The 19809-nt window shown below is 40.6% G+C and overlaps 1 protein-coding gene across 2 annotated transcripts in view; it reads left to right on the top strand.

Annotated features, from left to right (window-relative positions):
• The window catches only part of LOC145450916 (H(+)/Cl(-) exchange transporter 4-like), a 30463-nt gene extending 11808 nt beyond the window's left edge, over positions 1-18655 (top strand). For both annotated transcript variants that reach the window (XM_080329410.1, XM_080329411.1), the window contains exon 2: positions 14531-18655. In XM_080329410.1, coding sequence (XP_080185536.1) covers positions 14531-16867 — 2337 coding nt within the window. In that variant the 3' untranslated portion in view covers positions 16868-18655. The remainder of the gene's footprint in view (positions 1-14530) is intronic.
• Positions 18656-19809: the final 1154 nt, after the last annotated feature.

Raw genomic sequence — 19809 nt, 5'->3', positions numbered from 1 at the left:
CGCCGGTAGAGAACTACTGGTCTAAGCTCTAGCATATTTCTATGCCTCTGGCCAGAAATATGGGCATGCAATTATTCTCAGTTTAGATTTGAACCTTGCGTTTTCTACAGTATATATATCTTCAAAGGCAAGATTTTTAGCTGGTTCTAATAAACCTAAGACACGCTTTGCATAGGCCTAGCTAAGCATATATCGTTACACCAGGGGTGGCCAACCTGCGGCAGTACAAGGAAATTTGTGCGGCCGTCGATACATAATTCAATTAATGCGCTATGTATTGGCGGCCGTCCACATGTAAATTGGATGTACTTATTGACTCCCAAATTTTTGACGGATTTCAATTAATCTAGAAATTTTCTGTGCTCTATTTTAATAAAGTAGTGCCCTTTGCAATCATGAGCCTCACAATAGCCTATATATGTAAGCAGCAGACGAAAATGATGCGCTCTAACCAACTTGGAATCGTGGACTCCTCAGGAAAGAAATTTGTTTCTGGAATGTTTAGTTTCCACTAATAGTTTCCACTATATACCAACATTCCTGATGGGAGGTCAAGAAATAACAGCATGTAACAAAGTGACAAACAACAATTGACCTACCGGAAGATCCATCATCATTTACTACTTGCCCAGTTATAAAAAACACTCCCATCAACTCTACAGGTGAATCCGATCACATGGGCTGAGAAAGGATAAATATTTGATACCAACATGTGAAACTACTGTTACTGATAATAATGACGAAATAATTTGTGAATCTGGAAATATTTTCGCGCATGGCGCAACTAAGCGGACCCAGTAACTGTTCATAATATGACCACTTGCGATTTCGGTACATACAGTAAATGATATGAAAAAGTAGAATAATCCGATATGAAAAAGTAGAATAATCCGGGGTTCACTGGAAATGGACATTAGGGTTGTTCAAAAAAAACTTTCTTTTCCAAATTTCACTCGCTTAATGATAAAATTGTCAGGTTGCCTAAAAAAACGCTACACACCAAATTTGGGTCATTTCCGACCAGTAAAAGCCGTGCAATCTTAAATTGAAATTTCGACCATTTTTGAATTTATAGTAGGTACGGTATTTATGGTGAAAAATTTCGACACTTCGATATGACCAAAATATCATGTTCAGGTATGCCTGAAGGGAAGGTGATGCTTTTTTCACGCGTTTACATCTTGCCTGTGATCGTGTTTGGATGATGAAATTGCTAATATATGAAAAATGAATATGACACTGATAAGCTGAAACTACATTGAAAGAGCCCCGTGAAAACGATAGTGATATACATAGCATATGAATACTTTATGCACTGAAATAAATAAAATAAATTCCCAAGCAGGTAAAATACAGTAAAATATATTTCCCAGACTAGCAGCGATATCTTTTGTCGCACCAGTGTGAATTTCACGTAATCAGAGCAGATGAGCCTGTGGACAACAGCGCTCAGCACTCCGGAATAAAGTGCATTGCCGTATTACTACGCTAAGTGAAGACAATTGTATGGAAAGACAATAATCAATAATAACCTGGAGATTATATTTTCATCCGATCGAGACACACACAATGCGATTAGACACCATGCGATGTAATGAACATGTAGGAGAATGCCGAACGACACGCAGTTGCGGTCTCTTAAAACTGACATCCACTTCGCCTAGTGCTCAATGTCACAGTTCATTTTCAATGCTGATCTTTATGCCGTGGCTCATTCTAGCCCTTCCCATTCCTTGGGAGTGCTTTCTTTCACCGGGTCTTTTTTACCACCAAATCTCGAGGATGATATGGAGTGGTTCAGAAGATTTTTTGATATGAGGAAGATATGTCATCATTATTATCAGCCAACTGGCAACATGACATACGTCAAGCATCCCATTATTGGTTGGCGCGAGTTCACTACGGTACATAAAAATGGCCTATGATGATGCCGATCGGCAAAAATTAGAAAATAATGCCACAGCATTTGTCATTCGCCTGGTGGAGGTATATATTAGTCGTGAAAAGCAAATATCAATACGCATTGCGAAGAAAACAGCCAAAACATCGTCAAAAGATACATTCAGGTTCAGGTATCGATATCAACCTGGAAAATATATTTTGCTGTATTTTACCAGTGCGTCAGTTCATTTTCTCTTCATGGTGCCCGATTTCAACCTTGGAAGTATTTTATTTGCTAATATATATCACCATCTAACGGGACTACTTCAATTTCGTTGACTCATTTCCAGCAAATCAGTGTCAAATTAATTTTTCATTAATTAGCAATTTCATTATCTCAACTCTGTCACAGCCCAGTATCAAGATGTAAACCCGTGAAAAAAACCATCACATTCCCTTCAGGCATGCCTGGAACATGATATTTGGTCATATCGAAGTGTCGAAATTTTTCGCCGTAAATAGCCTACTATGAATTCAAAAATGGTGGAAATTTCAATTTAAGATTGTACGGCCTTTACTGGTCGGAATTGACCCAAATTTGGTGTGCAGCGTTTTTTTAGGCAACCTTGGAATTTTGTCACTAAGCGAGTGAAATTTGGAAAAAAAGTTATTTTTGAACATCCCTGATGGACATGGACAGTTTAACATGACTTACATGGGTATTTGCCGTCTAGTCAATTCATTACTACTATGCCCGGGAATGCTACATGAGTAGCCTAATCGAAATGCGGCCGCGAATAGCAAAAAGGTTGGCCACCCCTGCGTTTGACGTTAGTGCATTGCCAATGAAACTCTTGTAGAGAAGCGGATGGTGTGACCTGAGTTGTAAATTGAATCCACAGTGTGAGGAAATGTGGTGTTGATAGACACTGGATAACCTAGACTCATTCAATTTCAATTTTTTTCTATTTGATAGCTAATTGGAAAATGTGCTATTTCAATTGTTTAGTTAGATAAATTCAAAATTAGATGTAGTTAGATAAATTCAAAATTAGATGTAGTTTCTGGTTTCTCCAATTAATTGTTGGCATGAGTTAATGGCACATGGAATACTGCCTACCATGTAAGGATTAACATTTGACATTTTATACCTTTCAATTATTGCATTTTGGAATTGAGATACAAAATTCCTGTTTACATCTGTGGAACCCGCAAGAAACTTGCCACGGAGCAGCGTTCGAGAACCACTGATCTAGATAATTCAGCTTTCTAGGAGCGATTTGCACTCTGAAGCGCAACAATTTGGAAGCGAGCATAATCTCCCTAGCAGTAATGAAATATAAACATATTGCATAGAAGGGTGCACTTGTAATCAGACATGGGGTGATTAACTTCATGAATGTAATCGATTGCGATTACGATTACTTCTGAATGACGCGATTACGATTACGATTACAGCAAAATCAGGAAGTAGTCGATTACGATGACCTTTACATTGGAAAAGTAATCACGATTACTCACGATTACATTTATTTTGCATCTTAGTAGTTATATCGGAAGACAATATATGGATTGCGCTGAAAAGGTCTAATGAGATAACAAACTTCCTTTAAGGGGCTAGGCTACCCCTCAAATTGGGAAATCAGTCATATAACCATAACTTTGATACTAATGAAGCAATCTTGCTGAAATTTTGACACAAGGTGCTGTGTTGGACATTCGAACTTTGGTGAAAATTTAGTGAAAAATGGTCAGCGTTTTTTTGACTTTCATCCGATTTTATGATTTTTCAAACTATTTTTTTGTTAATTTTTTTCTGGCCAAATTTTTGAGTGAAATTTTTTCTTGGTGCTTATAATAGATTCAGATTACCCCAAATTTCCGGATGAAACTCTTTTTTTTCAACAAGGGTTATTCTCTGGAAAAAAAATTGAAAATTTTTGAGTTAGTTGAACCTAAAGGGAGAGACCCTTCACTTATAAAATAAAATGAACAGTTTCATCCGGAGAAGCATCCCAAGATGCTATATTTTCCTTCTGTATTGCCATGTTTTCTGCTTTTGACAGCCCTGTCCATTCGTTCACAATTCTGAATGAGTAGATTTCCATTCTTTGACTTCCCATTTCCCCCCCTTGATTTCCCACGTTTTGCAATAGTCGACCATAAAACGGTGAATGGCTCGAACAAAATCCGATTCCGTGGTCAATTGCATGTCTTGACAAATGCCATGACACATCAAATAACACTGTGATAGATGTGACACTCCAATCCAGCCTCTAACAGTGATCAATATCAGCTTTGATTGACAAAAACAGTCACCAAACCCAGTCACTGAGAACCTACGAACCACCAGCTGCAAAGTGCTGAGACCGGCATACCGTTTGTTTTGATCTGTTGTAACGCATCGTTGATTACACCATAGATATCCTCAAAAGCACTAGATCGACAGCGACGTGCGTAGGTAATAAGGGCTCGGATATTCGCGGTGGTTGTAGCCGAGTTCACAATTATGGGGGGAGATTGACTACATAATCTCATGAAAAAAGTCAATTTGTGACACTTAGGTGAATTCAATCATTATAATACTTGGGTACGGTATAGGAAAGATGACATCTAATACAACAAATATCAACAATAAAAAAAAATTTGATTTTTTTTCCATTTCTTGGGTAGCCTAGCCCCTTAAAAAAGATGCGTCATTGGCTTTTTACGTCATGGTGTACTGATTGCCCATTTTTATAGAGGTTGATTTATCGCACCCAACGATTTGCATTCTTGCCAGGTCCATAACCGCCGGCTCCCAAATTTCCCAACAGGGTAGGGAGGGAGATCGAAGGGGACTCAAAAGTATTTCGTGAACCAACGTAAATTATACAGTCTTTCGAGACATTTAAATAACTTGAAAATTCTCTCTGGATAGCTTGATTTTGAAATGCATACGTCTACCCCTAAAAAAAGTCATACATAATTTATACTAGGGTTGTATTTAAAACAAATAATTGTTTAAAACACTTTGTTTAAAACATGTTTTAAACGGTGTTTTAAAAACAAAGGCTTTAAAAAGAACTAAATTGGGTTTTTAAAGTTATTACATTATGCCATAATTGTGTAAACACTTTCCAAAAAACATTTTGTATGAGCCTACGGACAATTACCACCCGATTTGGCCGACGTACATCGATATGGGATGGTTGGAACCCTCAAAATCGTCTGTTCAACAGTTATAGTCCACTTAGGGTGGAGTGAAAAATGGAAAATTTTGAATTTCAAAACGGACACTTGATATGTGGTGCCAAATTAAAAAAAAAAAAATTCTATAATAATTTTGGGCTCGTGCACCCTCTAGTGGTCGTGCAATTGCACCGAACGAGCCAAAAATAGCTAATTTCGCTATATATTGATTACCGCTTATGCTAGAAAGCTGGTTTTGGGCTTAAAAGATGCGGAAGCAACAAGTTTCTATCTCACTTCCATAGAACTTTTGTCTTGAAAATGAACAGAAAAAAAGTTACAAGCAAATTATTGATTTTTAGGCTGTTTTTAGGTAAAATTAGGCACTGAAGCAGTGGCTATGATGCCAAAAGCTTGTAGTGATTGATCTTATGACTGACAACTCCATTTTAAAAGCACATAAATTGCAAATCCATATTGAAAACACAAAAACATCAATTCTATATTGAAAAAAGATATATTTCGAATATGAATTCACTACCAGAGTATTAGTATGCACAAACTTTAAAAGCTTGTTTCGTAATAAAGGATTTCATCTGCTTTCCAGATTTTAGTCTTTGTGTGATGAGGCCATCTCTACGTTCAGATCCCGACACATGAGCATATGCTTCGGTCACCACTTTAACGTCTCTTTCCACTGCCTGGTTGTGCCAAGGATGATTGATCCTTAATGGTGATGACCTTAGATTTTCCAGCTCAAGATATGAAAAGCTTTTGATTGCTGGTGGATGTTCCGCCTCTTTAGATGCAAGTTGACAATTCGGTGGTATGACTTGGCCTTGATGTTTATAACTGGGATTTTGAACAATCTCATTCTAGTGGTAACACTGTTTTTAGGTTTCGGTTCATTAACATATCCTCCTTCTAAGTCGCCAATTGGAATCTGATATTCTGTTTGATCTGCTCATAGTTATAGACTTGCAAGTCTTCTGAGGCCTTCATCATCATCACCGAGCATTCCCAGATGTGCAAAACATGCCTTTTGTTGTAGCAAAGACAGTGCAAGGTTACGAATTGTGTATTAGAAAGCTTTTGTAACATGGGAAACTATGTTGCAGAAGTTTTTAGCACCATCAACAATGGAATTGTGCTTTTTTATTTCAAACCATGACGGAAAATAAACCTCAATGCAGAATTGAGCAGGATAGTTCAGATTGCTTGATGGATGACTTTGTCGCACATAGAAACTCAAAATTCGGCATGTTCTATGTGGGACTGAGTCATCCATAATTGTGCATTTTTATTTCAAACCATGACGGAAAATAAACCTCCATGCAGAATTGAGTAAGTTAGTTCGGATTTCCAGATTTTTGGAGGTTCTATACATAGCATACATGTGGGACAGAGTCATCCATCAAGCAATCTGTACTATCTTGCTTAATTCTGTATGGAGTTTTATTTTCCGTCACGGTTTGAAATAAAAAGGCACAATTCCATTGTTGATGGTGCTAAAAACTTGTGCAACATAGTTTCCCATATTACAAAGCTTTCTAATACATGAATTCGCAACCTTGCACTACCTTTGCTACAAGAAAAAGCATATTCTGCACATCCGGATAATGTCTTTTGGGAATCCTCGGTGATGATGATGAAGCCCTCGGAAGACTTGCAAGATTACAATTATGAGCAGATCAAACAGAATACCAGATTCCAATTGGTGGCTTTGAAGGAGGGTATGTTAATGAAACGAAACATAAAAACAACGTTGACACTAGAATCAGATTGTTTAAAATCCCAATTATAAACATCAAGGCCGAATCCTAGCAATAAATTGTCAACTTGAATCTAAAAGATATGGAACAGCCACCACCCACCAGCAATAAAAAACTCACCATATCTCGAGATGGAAAATCTAAGGTCATCTCCTCAAACATCCTTGGCACAACCAGGCAGTGGAAAGAGACGTATAAGTGGTGACCAAAGCATCTGCCCATGTGTCGGGATTTAAACGTAGAGATGACTTAATCAGAGAGAAACTGTAGTCTCAAAAACAGATGAAATCCTTTAATACAAAACAAGATTTCAAAGTTTGTGCAGACTAATACTCTGGTAGTGAAATCATCTTCGAAATATATCTTTTTTCAACATGGAATTGATGGTTTTGTGTTTTCAATATGAATTAGCAATTTATGTGTTTCCAATATGGAGTTGTCAGTCATAAGATCGATCACTACACGCTTTTGGCCTCGTACCTTGCTTCAGTGCCTAATTTTACCGAAAAAATGGTCAAAAAATCAATAATTTGCTCGTAACTTTTTTTCTGTTCATTTTTAAGACAAAGTTCTGTGGAAGTGAGATAGAAACTTGTTGCTTCCGCATCTTTTGAGCCCAAAATCAGCTTTCTAGCGGAAGCGGTCATCAATATATAGCGAAATTAGCTATTTTTGGCTCGTTCGGTGCAATTGCACGACCACTAGAGGGTGCACGAACCCAATATTATTATAGAAATTATTTTTTTTCAATTTGGCACCACATATCAAGTGTCCGTTTTGAAATTCAAAATTTTCCATTTTTCACTCCACCCTAATAGTCCAGATATTTCGTCATATGAGCTATATTTACCCTATATTTTCAATTGTCAATATCAATCCCCTAGGACGTCACAATTTTATATTCGTGACGTCGTGGTTAAAAAAACATTTTTTAAACAAGGGCCTTGTTTTAAACATGTCTGTTTTAAATTGATTTTTGTGGTAAATGCAATCCTAATTTCTAGTAATAGGCATTTAGGTGCCAGTCAATACCGTGCCACGACACACCAAAAGCTGTACGCAGTTTCGACCCACATGCGACTTCACGAAGTGTGCTACTAAAGAAAGACCTTGGTCGAAACTTAGGGTATGTGTCCATTGTCAATAGCCACGCTGGGTGGACGTGACTAATAGTACGGTCCTTCCAATCTAATCTCATAATGCAAATGCCACCCGGGAACCCACAGAGTTTTAAAGACATGACAATTTGTGTGTGCGTATCACCAAATTTCTTGCGCCACTTTAATATCCTTTGATTATATAACAGACCAGAGGTCACGAATTAACAACATAAACTAAAGTAATTATAACAAGATATCGGACGTTATAATTATGAATTACGTGCTCCCAGCTCTACAGGTAAATCTGACCATCGGGGCTGAGAGAGGATTAAACATTAATATTAATATAATGCAATAATTAATAATGTTGACGAAATTTAGTCTTCAACTTGAAAATACCACCCTATGGGGCCAAAGACCAAAGTTTGAAATCGGGGACGAATTGCTGATTAGGTCCAGATTCTAGCCACAACCCACGCTAACATGGTATAGAAGCCCATGGCCATGGCGGCAGGTCCCAATGTTGAGTAAAGAATTGTGAAATAACGATTGACGCACGTTTCAAGTAGAGTCAAATGAGAATAAGATGCCGCCGGGACCCGATGAAGCGAACATAAAATTATGCCTTCAACTTCATACAGATAATGTACTGCAAGCTGCCGTTACGGGAAACGGCAAAGACGGCTCGGTTATATGTATCATTAGCTGTTGATTTTCACTGCTTCCTTGTGGAAACCGTAATGTTTTATTTGGCGAGTACAAAATTTCAAATCTTTGTCCGGTGTACGTACGTAGTACATAAGCCTACTGCTCGCCAAGAAGCAACGGTCAAACTGCGTTTAACTAAGCAATAAGCATAGCCAAACATCAATACATAGGTTACTATTTTGAACTAGGCAGAGTGGAAATTAATTATCCTGCTGCGAGGGAGTGGCGTGTGGAACGTGTTGATAACCTGATATACAGCACGGCGGGTGTTCTTACAATCACACTAATGTAGGCTACGTACATCGGATATCTATTTACTGTGGATACTTACGCAATGACGAGCAAAGCTAATATGCTACTTCTGACGTAACAATGAGCAATAGCATTTGGAAATCAAACGTGTGTGCTATCGCGAACCTGGTATAATATCTCTTGGTATCAGTGTTGGGATGACTCGAGTCATGACTTGACTCGAGTCAGACTCGAGTCAACTTTTTCGAATGACTTGACTTGACTCGGCGCTTTAAAAATGTGGATTGACTCGTGACTCGGAGCAAAATTTTCGAGTCAATTTCAAGTCATCAAGTAAACGGTGTCGACTAAATCAATGTATTCTGTGCATGTTCGGATTATTCACGATACGCCATTGTAACTTGTGAGAGCAACCAGTCATTCACTGATTGCACGTTTCGCTGATCCTGCATTGTTACATCACATATACACTGACCGCATACGAAATGATCACTAGCTTGCCTTGTCGTAGTAGCAGATTAATTTAATAGCACCGTATCTCTGTTTATTGGACGGCTCTGTCCTTACATTGCACGGCGATCACCTTTACCAACCCTCTTGTATGATTTAAATCTAATAAATATATTTTATGTATTTATATCCTCACCGATGTGTATAGATGGCTAGTGTATTGTACGATATCAATTTCTTTCATCATCTCGAGCCTTCGTATTCGATCCTCTATTTTTGCTGGTAATAAGAGAATGTATATCATGTCGATCAGAGTTGTCAAACTCAACTGACGTAGCGGGTCGAATTCAAATATACAGATCACTCGCGGGCCGCACCAGTCAAATGATTCCTAAATATTACTAACCCTAAACTCAGTATATGCACTTTTTCGCATTCTCGGAATTGGGTGTTAATGTCAGCGATTCTCTCCTGACGATAACTACAATCACAACTCCGCTGTCGGGTTGTTATAATCTGGCCTATGACCATACTCGAAATTTGCTATCTTGAAGGAATATTTATTAGTGGTATTTCTTACTGCAAATTCAAGAAATGTGTTGGATAAAATCACGCAATCTTCACCACATACTCAGAATTTCTTTGCGGGCCGAATGAAATCATTTGGCGGGTCGTACGTTTGACACCCCTGATGTAGCTATACAGTTACTTTCGTATTTTATTAGCAGTTCTACGTGTGCGTGAGCGATACAACGCATTTTTGCATGTATATTTAACTTTATATTCGTTATTTGATTCAAGATAAATGACCAATTGATCTCTTTAACATAGCCAGTAAAATATATATAATGTATTTGAATGATCACTCATACTTCGAAAATGCAATTTGACTTGAATTGTGACTTGACTCGTGACTTGACTTGACTTGACTTGACTCGAGTCACCTCCAAAAAACGAGTGACTTGACTTGACTCGAGTCACCTTTGATAATCGATTGACTTGACTTGACTCGAGTCAAAATGTGCAATAACTCGCGATGACTCGTGACTCAAAGGTAGTGACTTGATCCCAACACTGCTTGGTATGTTCACGAATGTTCAGTTATGTCATCGTCCTTGTAAAAATAAAAAAAAGTAATCGTTCTTTCACTAAGAAATCGATTAGATATGCGAAGTAGTCGATTACGATTACGATTACTTTGGAATTTTTTCGAATGTAATCGATTGCAATTTCGATTACTTGAAAATGCTGTAATCGTCGTAATCGATTACGATTACTAATCGCGATTACCCCATGTCTGCTTGTAATCCTCGTACTCATATGAGACAGTTAGGCCTACCACCTGACAACACTGTCTGAATTGGTAAATACGACCAACTGCGTCTTCACCACGTGAAATACACCACCTCAAAGCAACCTCCCCTCTCCATACACACACCACAACACTGTAGACGTAATATGCTGGTACCTGTATGGAAAAAGGCAGACTATCTATAGCAGTGGTTCTCAACCTTGTTTTGATAGTGAAAAATTTCGCGCCCCCCCTTATCGTCATAGCACAAAATCCAATGGGGATGCGAGCAACCCCAAGAGATTGTTTGATGGCATGGAAGGTGATGACTGTTGATCAGGGCTGTGGAGTCGGAGTCGGTGGAGTCGGAGTCGGGGTAATTTTCGCTTGATGGAGTCGGAGTCGGAGTCGTGAAAACTATAATAGCTGGAGTCGGAGTCAGAGTCGGAGTCGGTGGGAAAATACTGACTGGAGTCGGAGTCGGAGTTGGTGAGAATGACCCTGATTTCGACTCCGACTCCGACTCCAACTTCTCTATCATGAAAACATTTGCTTTCAAAGAACTTTCAATATCATTTTTATGTACCACCAATCACTGTTATTAATAACCATACAGATCAGGGGCGACCAGCCCGTGGCACGCAGGCCACATTTGGCACAGGAGAAGGTTAGGTGTGGCCTGCGAGGTAATTCTCGAAATTATTTATGGCATCAGGTACAATTGCAAGGCCAACCAAAATTTGATTAGCATGACTAAATGATGACTAAATGACAAAATTTGATGATGACTAAAACAACAGTTCTGACGCATTGACGTATCCAGGGGCCAGCAACATATATCCCAGATCTTCGTATATGACCATAAAGTAGAATATTTCATAGCAGATTTATTTGACTTGAAATTTTCTCGGTACTTCGCATGATTCATTGTCACTAGATTTCTTGCATTCAGTATTTGAGTCCCCTTCTGAAAATTATAAATACATATTATTCACAGAATTGAGTCTAACTATTCGCAATTAGGAGATAACGTGTCCTCCAACATGCGGCTTCGCTTGTGCACTCGCAGCGTGATCGTCGACAAAACATTTGCAGAAAATGATAGAGGCATGTTCACTGATACCGTCGATTTTGCTATGTCTAAACGTCGAATAATCCTGTCCTTGCTGAATGAGCCCAGTAGTATACAGATGCGACCCCCAATGTATGTTAGCGACATATTTATTGATATGGCCTAATTCAGTCGTTATCTTGCAAAAAAATTTCGCGCTTTGCGCGACCATGGCCTGATTGCGCACTGCACAGTTGCATGACATATTGTTATCAATTTAGAGCGTATTATTATAAGTCCTGTTTGCAATGTAACCAAATTCGGTTCGCTCCTATCGACGACAAAAAGAGGTTATCAACATTCCAGTTGCCCGCGCAATAATTAGTAAATCTCAGGTGTCCCTTTCTCCGAAAAAGTTGCCCACCCCTGATATAGATAAAATTAGACATTACTTGCAAATTACAACTCAGTTGCGGAGGGGAAGAAAATCGCAAGATGAGTCTTCGCGATGCAGTCAAAATTCATGCAATTTTTGGAATTATACCATGTTACTGTGACGGAGCAAATGCATCGGCTGGTTTTGTAAAATTGTAAGAATGATGTAAATATGACCGAACGATGCTTCCCACTGGACAGAATTAAAAATATTTGTAGTGTAGCTTAGCTGTTTGGGTCGAACAAATGATTAAGAAAGACTGCAAGTCTCAATCCTTGAATACTTGATTAACTACATGTAGACTAGACATAGGCTATGGTTTTTGACTACTTAACTAAATTCCATTTATGACCAATGTCTATTAGTAGTAAAAGTGTGTGTGCTTGTAATCAGGATAGTGTGCAATGACAAAATTCGTAAGCTCAATCTCTTTATTAGTTGCTGACTCATACACAGGAGCTACACTTGGATTTTTTCTCTACATTTTTATTATGCAGGATTGGATATCTGCCATATTTGAATGATTCATACATTTCAGGATATTAGAGAGTCCATGTTATAAAAACCTGAAAAAGGAAGGATATTTAGCAAATCTTTCTTTCGTGTTAATTGCATAGCGGATAATTCGAGCTGTGCCACAATGAAACAATTTAGCATGCCACCGTTAATCATATGTTTGCATAAATTTAGTGGTTGTATGATTGTCATTCAACCGACAATGTGGCATATAATTTTCGAAGAAAATTGGTAATAATGCCGGAGTCGGAGTCGGTACGTTTAAAGACCCAGGAGTCGGAGTCGGTACGTTTAAAGACTCAGGAGTCGGAGTCGGTATATTGAAAATGTGTGGAGTCGGAGTCGGAGCCGGAGTCGGTGGTAAAATTTACCGACTCCACAGCCCTGCTGTTGATGAGAGAATTCAAAAATATTAAAATTGGTTTATATATAGAGAAACACACTTGAATTAGAGGTTAAGCGCGCAGAGCGCGAAAAAATTTTTCAGTTGACCGCTTCTTTGTGCTCCCCTTCAGATGCTTTTACGCCCCCCAGGTTGAGAACCACTGATCTATAGCCTACCGACCATACTGTATATATGTTACTACTCTAATATTTTGAAATATGAATATCAGCATGAACAATTATGAAAATAATATTTGTTTGTATATAAGTTACGTCGACTGCGATTTTAAGAATATTTTTTCATTGAAAGCCATTAATGTGATATTCATACTGTCAATGCAAATTAGGTGCAGAAATACCGGTCATTTGTCTGATCCAAATTTGGGAGCGGGGTCTGATCCTGACAATGGAGCATTTCAATATATGCTCGTTAAGGTTGTCCATAATTTGGGAAATCTCACAAATGCTGCGTATCCATGTCTCGTTCTGTAGAGACGTCAATGAGCCTGCAATAAGATCACAGGAAAGTTGTTAAGATTTGTCTAAATGCGTTTGAAAGTGGCTGCTGCAGAGTGGGCGTACCATCGACCATAGAATGGCGAGAAGACTAGTAATCATAAAATCACGGCGCTTGATTGTGTAATCGACCATGCTTGACTGATTATGATGGTGGCGGCTTGCTGATCACCTGTTTAAATCGTCTGCTAACGGCGATGAATCCGGCTAATTCCATTATAACTGAACAGGGGCTGTAATGCATACCCTCAGAATTGTCCAATATTTACAAATGTTGTTCTTTTTTGAATTCTGGGTACATTAAAAAAAATTAGATTAAAAAATTTACATCGGTTCAAAAGATAATGAGATTCAAAATTCTCATGTCACTAGGTGGCGCTGCATGCAATAATCTTTAAAATCCATATTTTTTGCTGTAATGATGGTGGAGAATCAATTAAAATGTCTAATTATACAATTTTGATGCCAAGGAATTGAAAAAAATCAACATTTTCGCTCATAACTCGAAGAAAAAAAAGTTACGGACGAAACAAAATTGGGGGGGAGCGGACTTGAAAATCCATGTAGGATTCAGTTTGCGCAAAAAAAAATTATTGCAAAATGTACTTTGAAGCAGTATGATTGATAAATAATTGGATTTTCAAATTAATCTCTATTCCTCAAGGAAATCACGAAAACATTTATCTTTGCATTTCACTAATTGGTCATAATAGTAGTTGTGGTGGGCAGCGGTGCAAAGCGAGTAAGATTATCTGACCGTGGTAATATCTGCATTTCTGCATACATTTAAGCTGATCAATCGGTTAGAACTAGGAACACACTCTCCTTTTAAAAACACCCCCCTATTCTAAAGGTACCCCCCGTTTTTTTCGGCTAGATACGCCCCGTCTACTGGCCAATGATCCTTGATTAAATATGACTAACGTGCACAGGCCTACGTTCTTACTGCTTCACGATCCAGTCATATTCCTTTGCCTCATCGAGTTTCCTTTCATTTTGCAGGAAGAAGACGTGCCTCTGATAGGAAACGCTTCCTTCCTCAATAACAAGCATGATGCGGAATCGTCGTCTTCCAGACACCTACTCGACGCCCTGGACGGCCGGATGGGCGTCGGCTGGGACGAGATCGGGACCTACGATGACTTCCACACCATCGACTGGCTCCGAGAAATGTCCCGGGACAGGCTGCGTCATCGTCAGATCTTGCACAGAAAGAAGGAGTCCTGCTACACCATGTTGATGGGACTACACGACGCATGGTCCGGCTGGATCGTGGTGCTGCTGGTTGGTCTGGCGGCCGGGACTTGCGCCGGCGTCATAGACATCTCGTCTAAATGGATGATCGACTTGAAGGACGGGATCTGTCCGGACAAATTCTATCTCAACAAGGAGTCGTGCTGTTGGAGCGCCAATTTCACGCAAAACCAAACGTCGTGCCCACAATGGAAGACGTGGCACGAGATCTTTTTCAGTTCTGACATCGCCCAAACGGGGCGGTACATGGCGGATTATGCAGCGTACGTCATAATTTCCGTGCTTTTGGCCACTTTTGCAGTGCTTCTCGTGAGGATGTTTTCTCCTTATTCTTGTGGGTCCGGTATTCCAGAGGTCAAGACGATTTTGAGCGGTTTCATCATTCGTGGTTATCTCGGCAAATGGACCTTGCTCATCAAGTCCGTCACTTCGCCGTTGGCGGTCGCGTCCGGTCTGAGTTTGGGAAAAGAGGGTCCCCTGGTCCACGTGGCTTGCTGCTGCGGTAATATATTCGCCCATCTTTTTCCAAAGTACGGCAAAAATGAAGCCAAGAGGCGAGAAGTTTTGTCGGCTGCATCCGCTGCCGGAGTCTCGGTGGCGTTCGGCGCTCCGATCGGCGGAGTCCTTTTCAGTCTGGAGGAAGTCAGCTATTATTTCCCCCTCAAGACGCTGTGGAGATCGTTCTTTTGCGCTCTGGTCGCAGCGTTCATACTTCGCTCCATCAACCCGTTCGGCACTTCGCACCTGGTCATGTTCTACGTCACCTACAACAAGCCCTGGTTTATCTTCGAGCTGATCCCGTTCGTTTTGCTTGGCGTATTTGGAGGTCTTTATGGCGCCTTTTTCAATCACGCCAACTTGCTCTGGTGCAAGTTTCGCAAAAATTCGCGTCTCGGCCAGTATCCTATTTCCGAGGTGGTCGTCGTGACTCTGATCACGGCCCTTGCCTCCTACCCCAACCCTTACACGAGGAAAAACACGAGTCAGTTGATCGCCGAGTTGTTTCGCGAATGTGGCGCGGACAGTTGGAGTGACATTTGTGATTATCGCTTCGGGAATGAAACCTCACTCGACTCGGAACCCTCCCCCGTGGATATCGGCAGCGGGCTTCGGACCGCTCTGTGGCAACTGGCGATCGCCCTCGTTTTCAAGGCGGTCATCACGGTCTTCACGTTTGGCATCAAAGTCCCGGCCGGTCTGTTCATCCCGACCATGGCCGTCGGCGCGATCGCTGGCAGAATGCTAGGGGTCGGCATCGGACAGATGGTCTCTCATTATCCGAACGCGTTCTTGTGGAATCAAAGCTGCGGCCCCACGTCCAGTTGCGTGAACCCGGGTTTGTATGCGATGGTGGGCGCCGCGGCCACCTTGGGCGGCGTCACCAGAATGACCGTGTCGCTTGTGGTGATCATGTTCGAATTGACCGGAGGGTTGCAGTATATCGTGCCATTAATGGCTGCCGTCATGACCAGTAAATGGGTTGGCGACGCGTTCGGCAAGGAAGGTATTTACGACGGACACATCCACCTTAACGGCTATCCGTTCCTTGATAGCAAAGAAGAATTTACTCACACGACGTTAGCGACAGACGTGATGAGACCTCGTCGCAACGATCCTCCGCTCACCACCATTCTGGAGGAAGGAATGACGGTGGGCGACATCGAGGCAATCATTAAAACGACAAAGTTCAACGGTTTTCCGGTGATCAACACCGAAGAGTCGCAGCGTTTAATCGGTTACGTGTATCGCAGGGACTTGATCGTGGCAATTGAAAACGCGCGTCAGCGAGACGAAGGCGTCATCAGCACGTCTCGCGTCTTTTTCAAGATCGACACTTCGTTTGCCAGCATGGGAGAGAGAGTACAGACCAAGGTGACGTTGTTCAACATCGTCGACTTCAGTCCGATCACGGTGACGGACCACACTCCCATGGAGATCGTGGTGGAAATATTTCGAAAGCTAGGAATCAGACAGACGCTGGTCGTGCACGGCGGGAAGCTTCTCGGGATAATAACGAAAAAAGACGTTCTCAGACACATTGCGCAAATCAACCAACAAGATCCCGATTCGATCATGTTCAATTGATCACGGATGCTGTCGCTGCCACTTTTCATGTACACATGCACAGACACACCTCGATCGCCATACGATCTGTCGACTTGTAACAAATCATTGTAACAGCGTTATTTTTCTTACCTCTCTTTTGCCAGAGTCGTTTTATCACCATGCTATGTTCTATGCTAAGGGTCGTGCAATTTAATATTTAGCCTACATTAGGGTTGATGTTCGATTTAGTGTCACAACCGGCGACTGGGAATAGGGCAAGAGTCCTGGACATCCTGAAGTCCATCGGGACAACAAAGGGAATATATCGCCTTCAAAATGAATATGGTAAACAAAATATAATCCGTCACGCTGAAGACTTTTCATTGATCAGCAACAACCAAAATTTCTCGCACATATAATTCGAAAAAAGTGGTGAAATCAACTATGAACACGAAAAGAGAACAAAAGGAAACCCGCTGCGACATTGATGGGAAATGTGATGAATAGGAACAAGACCAACATCAGATCATTCACAAAAGCCGCACTATCACTGAAACTGTAATCATTAAATCTTTGCTCTTTTTGATTGATTTTTTGCGGCAGCTTGGTGTTGTTGTCTTAGTATCTATAAAGACATGTCTGTTCAGTATACATGTATATATATCAGGTGTGGCCAACCTGCCGCCGTAGAAGGAAATTTGTGCGGCCGTGGACACGCAATTTAATAAGTATGTGTTGGCGGCCGTCGACATGCAGTTCGAATGTACGAATTGCCTCCCGATTTCTTGAAAGTTAATCCTGAAGTTTTCTTCACACGCTTCACGCGATCCAATGTGACTTCATTGTTCGCTTTTATATAGTAGCGCCCATGGTAATCAGAGCCACACTACACTACAGATGCGAGCAGCATAGGAAAATGATGCGCCCCATACAGAAATACCAACTCGGAATCGGGTGCTCCTCACTCTGCCGACAATTCTCATTGGAGTCCAAGAAATAGCAGTAATGCGGCATACACCGAAGTGATGAATAACAATTGGCTCACCCGAAGATACATCATCATTTATATCTTGCCCTAAATTTTCGAAAACACCTCAACTCTGCGGGTGAATCTGATCACATGGGCTGAGAAAGGATCAATGCTTGATAGTAATATATAAAACCACTACTAATATCAATGACGAAATTCATAAGTGAATCTGAAAAAGTGCGACTATCGACATGACAAATGACCAGTGACCACCCGCAGTTTCGGTGAGTAAAGTAAGCCTATATGATTGAATAGATTAGTCTACAGTTCGCTGGAAATGGATATATACATTTAAAAATAGGTATTGGGCGTCCGTCAGTTAGTTCATTACGACTATACCCTGGAATGCGGCCGTAGTCTACATGAGTATGAGTAGTCGAAATGCGTCCGTAAATGGCAAGAAGGTTGGCCACCCCTGACATATATGTTACAGCAGGAATGTGCTGGAAAAAAAATCAAACCTTCGGAAGAGAATGATTGGTAAAAAGCTAGATATTATTATTGATATATATACGACATATTTGATCTGTCCATTGCAATGACAATATTTTTGCAGTTCATGTACTTGTTTCATGGTTGTCTCAATATATGTAAGTAAGAACTTGAAGATGGAATACTCAACGGGTTAAATTTCTTTGGAAAGGACGTTTTTAGATGCGATGGACCTTTGATGTGGATTATGCAACTGTACTCTAGTGGTGTTGTTGTCGGAATCAGTTTCATTGGTACCTGTTTCAAGAGGTTTGGAAGTTTCATTTGTCCTGTACTACTTCAAGTAAATTTAACATAGCTCGGAACTTGTTACTTGCATTTATGGTTAAATTCGTTGTTTTTATTCTTGAGCGACATCATTTATCTTGGATTTTGCATTTTCAAATACAGAGACCAGTGTTAGAAACAAGTCACTACCTTCGAGTCATCAGACATCTCGAGTCTTTGGACTCAAGTCAAGTTGAGTCGATCGATTTTAGGAGGTATACAGGTGATTCGAGTCAATTCACAAGTCGAGGTGATTATTCGGAGTAGCCTACCAGGCATAATTCAAAGTCATTACATTTGTTATCTGTTTGCATTTAATCGCTCGCGCATACGTAGAGCTGCTTCACTATACGTATGTAACTGTAGGTTTAATTATCAGCCGAAATGAAGGATAGAATACGAGACGTCTAAGGGTGCGTTCTAGGTGACGTTTTCGAAATGATTTCAAAACCAATCGCGAGAACACGACCGTTCGAAGTGGACCTAGTTTCGGTAGTGATTTCGAAATCACCACGTTCCTACTGGTAGTTTTCGCGCCGATCTTCTCGAAAACCCAACTTTAACGCAGAGCGAATGTTTGTTGTTGTTATACTTGTGTAATCTGACTCAGGAATGTTACTTGTAGCATTCGTTGCGTGTTTCTTTCCGTTCGACGGACCGGCGATCCACGCCGCAGGGTTCGTTGGCTGACGTATCACGAAGCCTGTCTAGCACACACATTCGAAGATCACACGGACAACTCTTTTTGTTTCTGTCTCCACGACTTGTAAATTTATTGAGTCAACGTACATCGACTTATTAGCATTCAGATCGCAAATTTAATTGACTGAATGTCCAATTGTCCATACGTTGTATTACACGCAATATATATATATATATATATATTATAGCCACGAGAGATTTCATGCACAAAACATCGTACGAATTATTTCCCTTATCTGTATTCACACGACACATAGACGACTTACAAATTTTATCGGGATTTTACTTCAGGGAATTAAGGTTGACAAACTCCCTACTGCTCGAATCTTAACAGGGTGTTAACAATATGTTCGGTTAAACCAGTGGTTCCCAAAGTGGGCGCCAGTGCCCCCTGGGGGTGTTCGCGAGCGTGAAGGGGGCGCTGGCCATGAAATGGGCGATTGGGGGGCGCTGGCGATAAAAATGGGGCGTTGAGAGCAAATGGGGCTGT

This window comes from Botryllus schlosseri, chromosome 11, assembly GCF_051294905.1.
Source record: "Botryllus schlosseri isolate E-star chromosome 11, Bs_hap1, whole genome shotgun sequence".
In the NCBI taxonomy this organism is placed as follows: Eukaryota; Metazoa; Chordata; class Ascidiacea; order Stolidobranchia; family Styelidae; genus Botryllus; species Botryllus schlosseri.
Note: the sequence above shows the minus strand (reverse complement) of the source record. Positions and strands in the feature narration are given on the sequence as shown.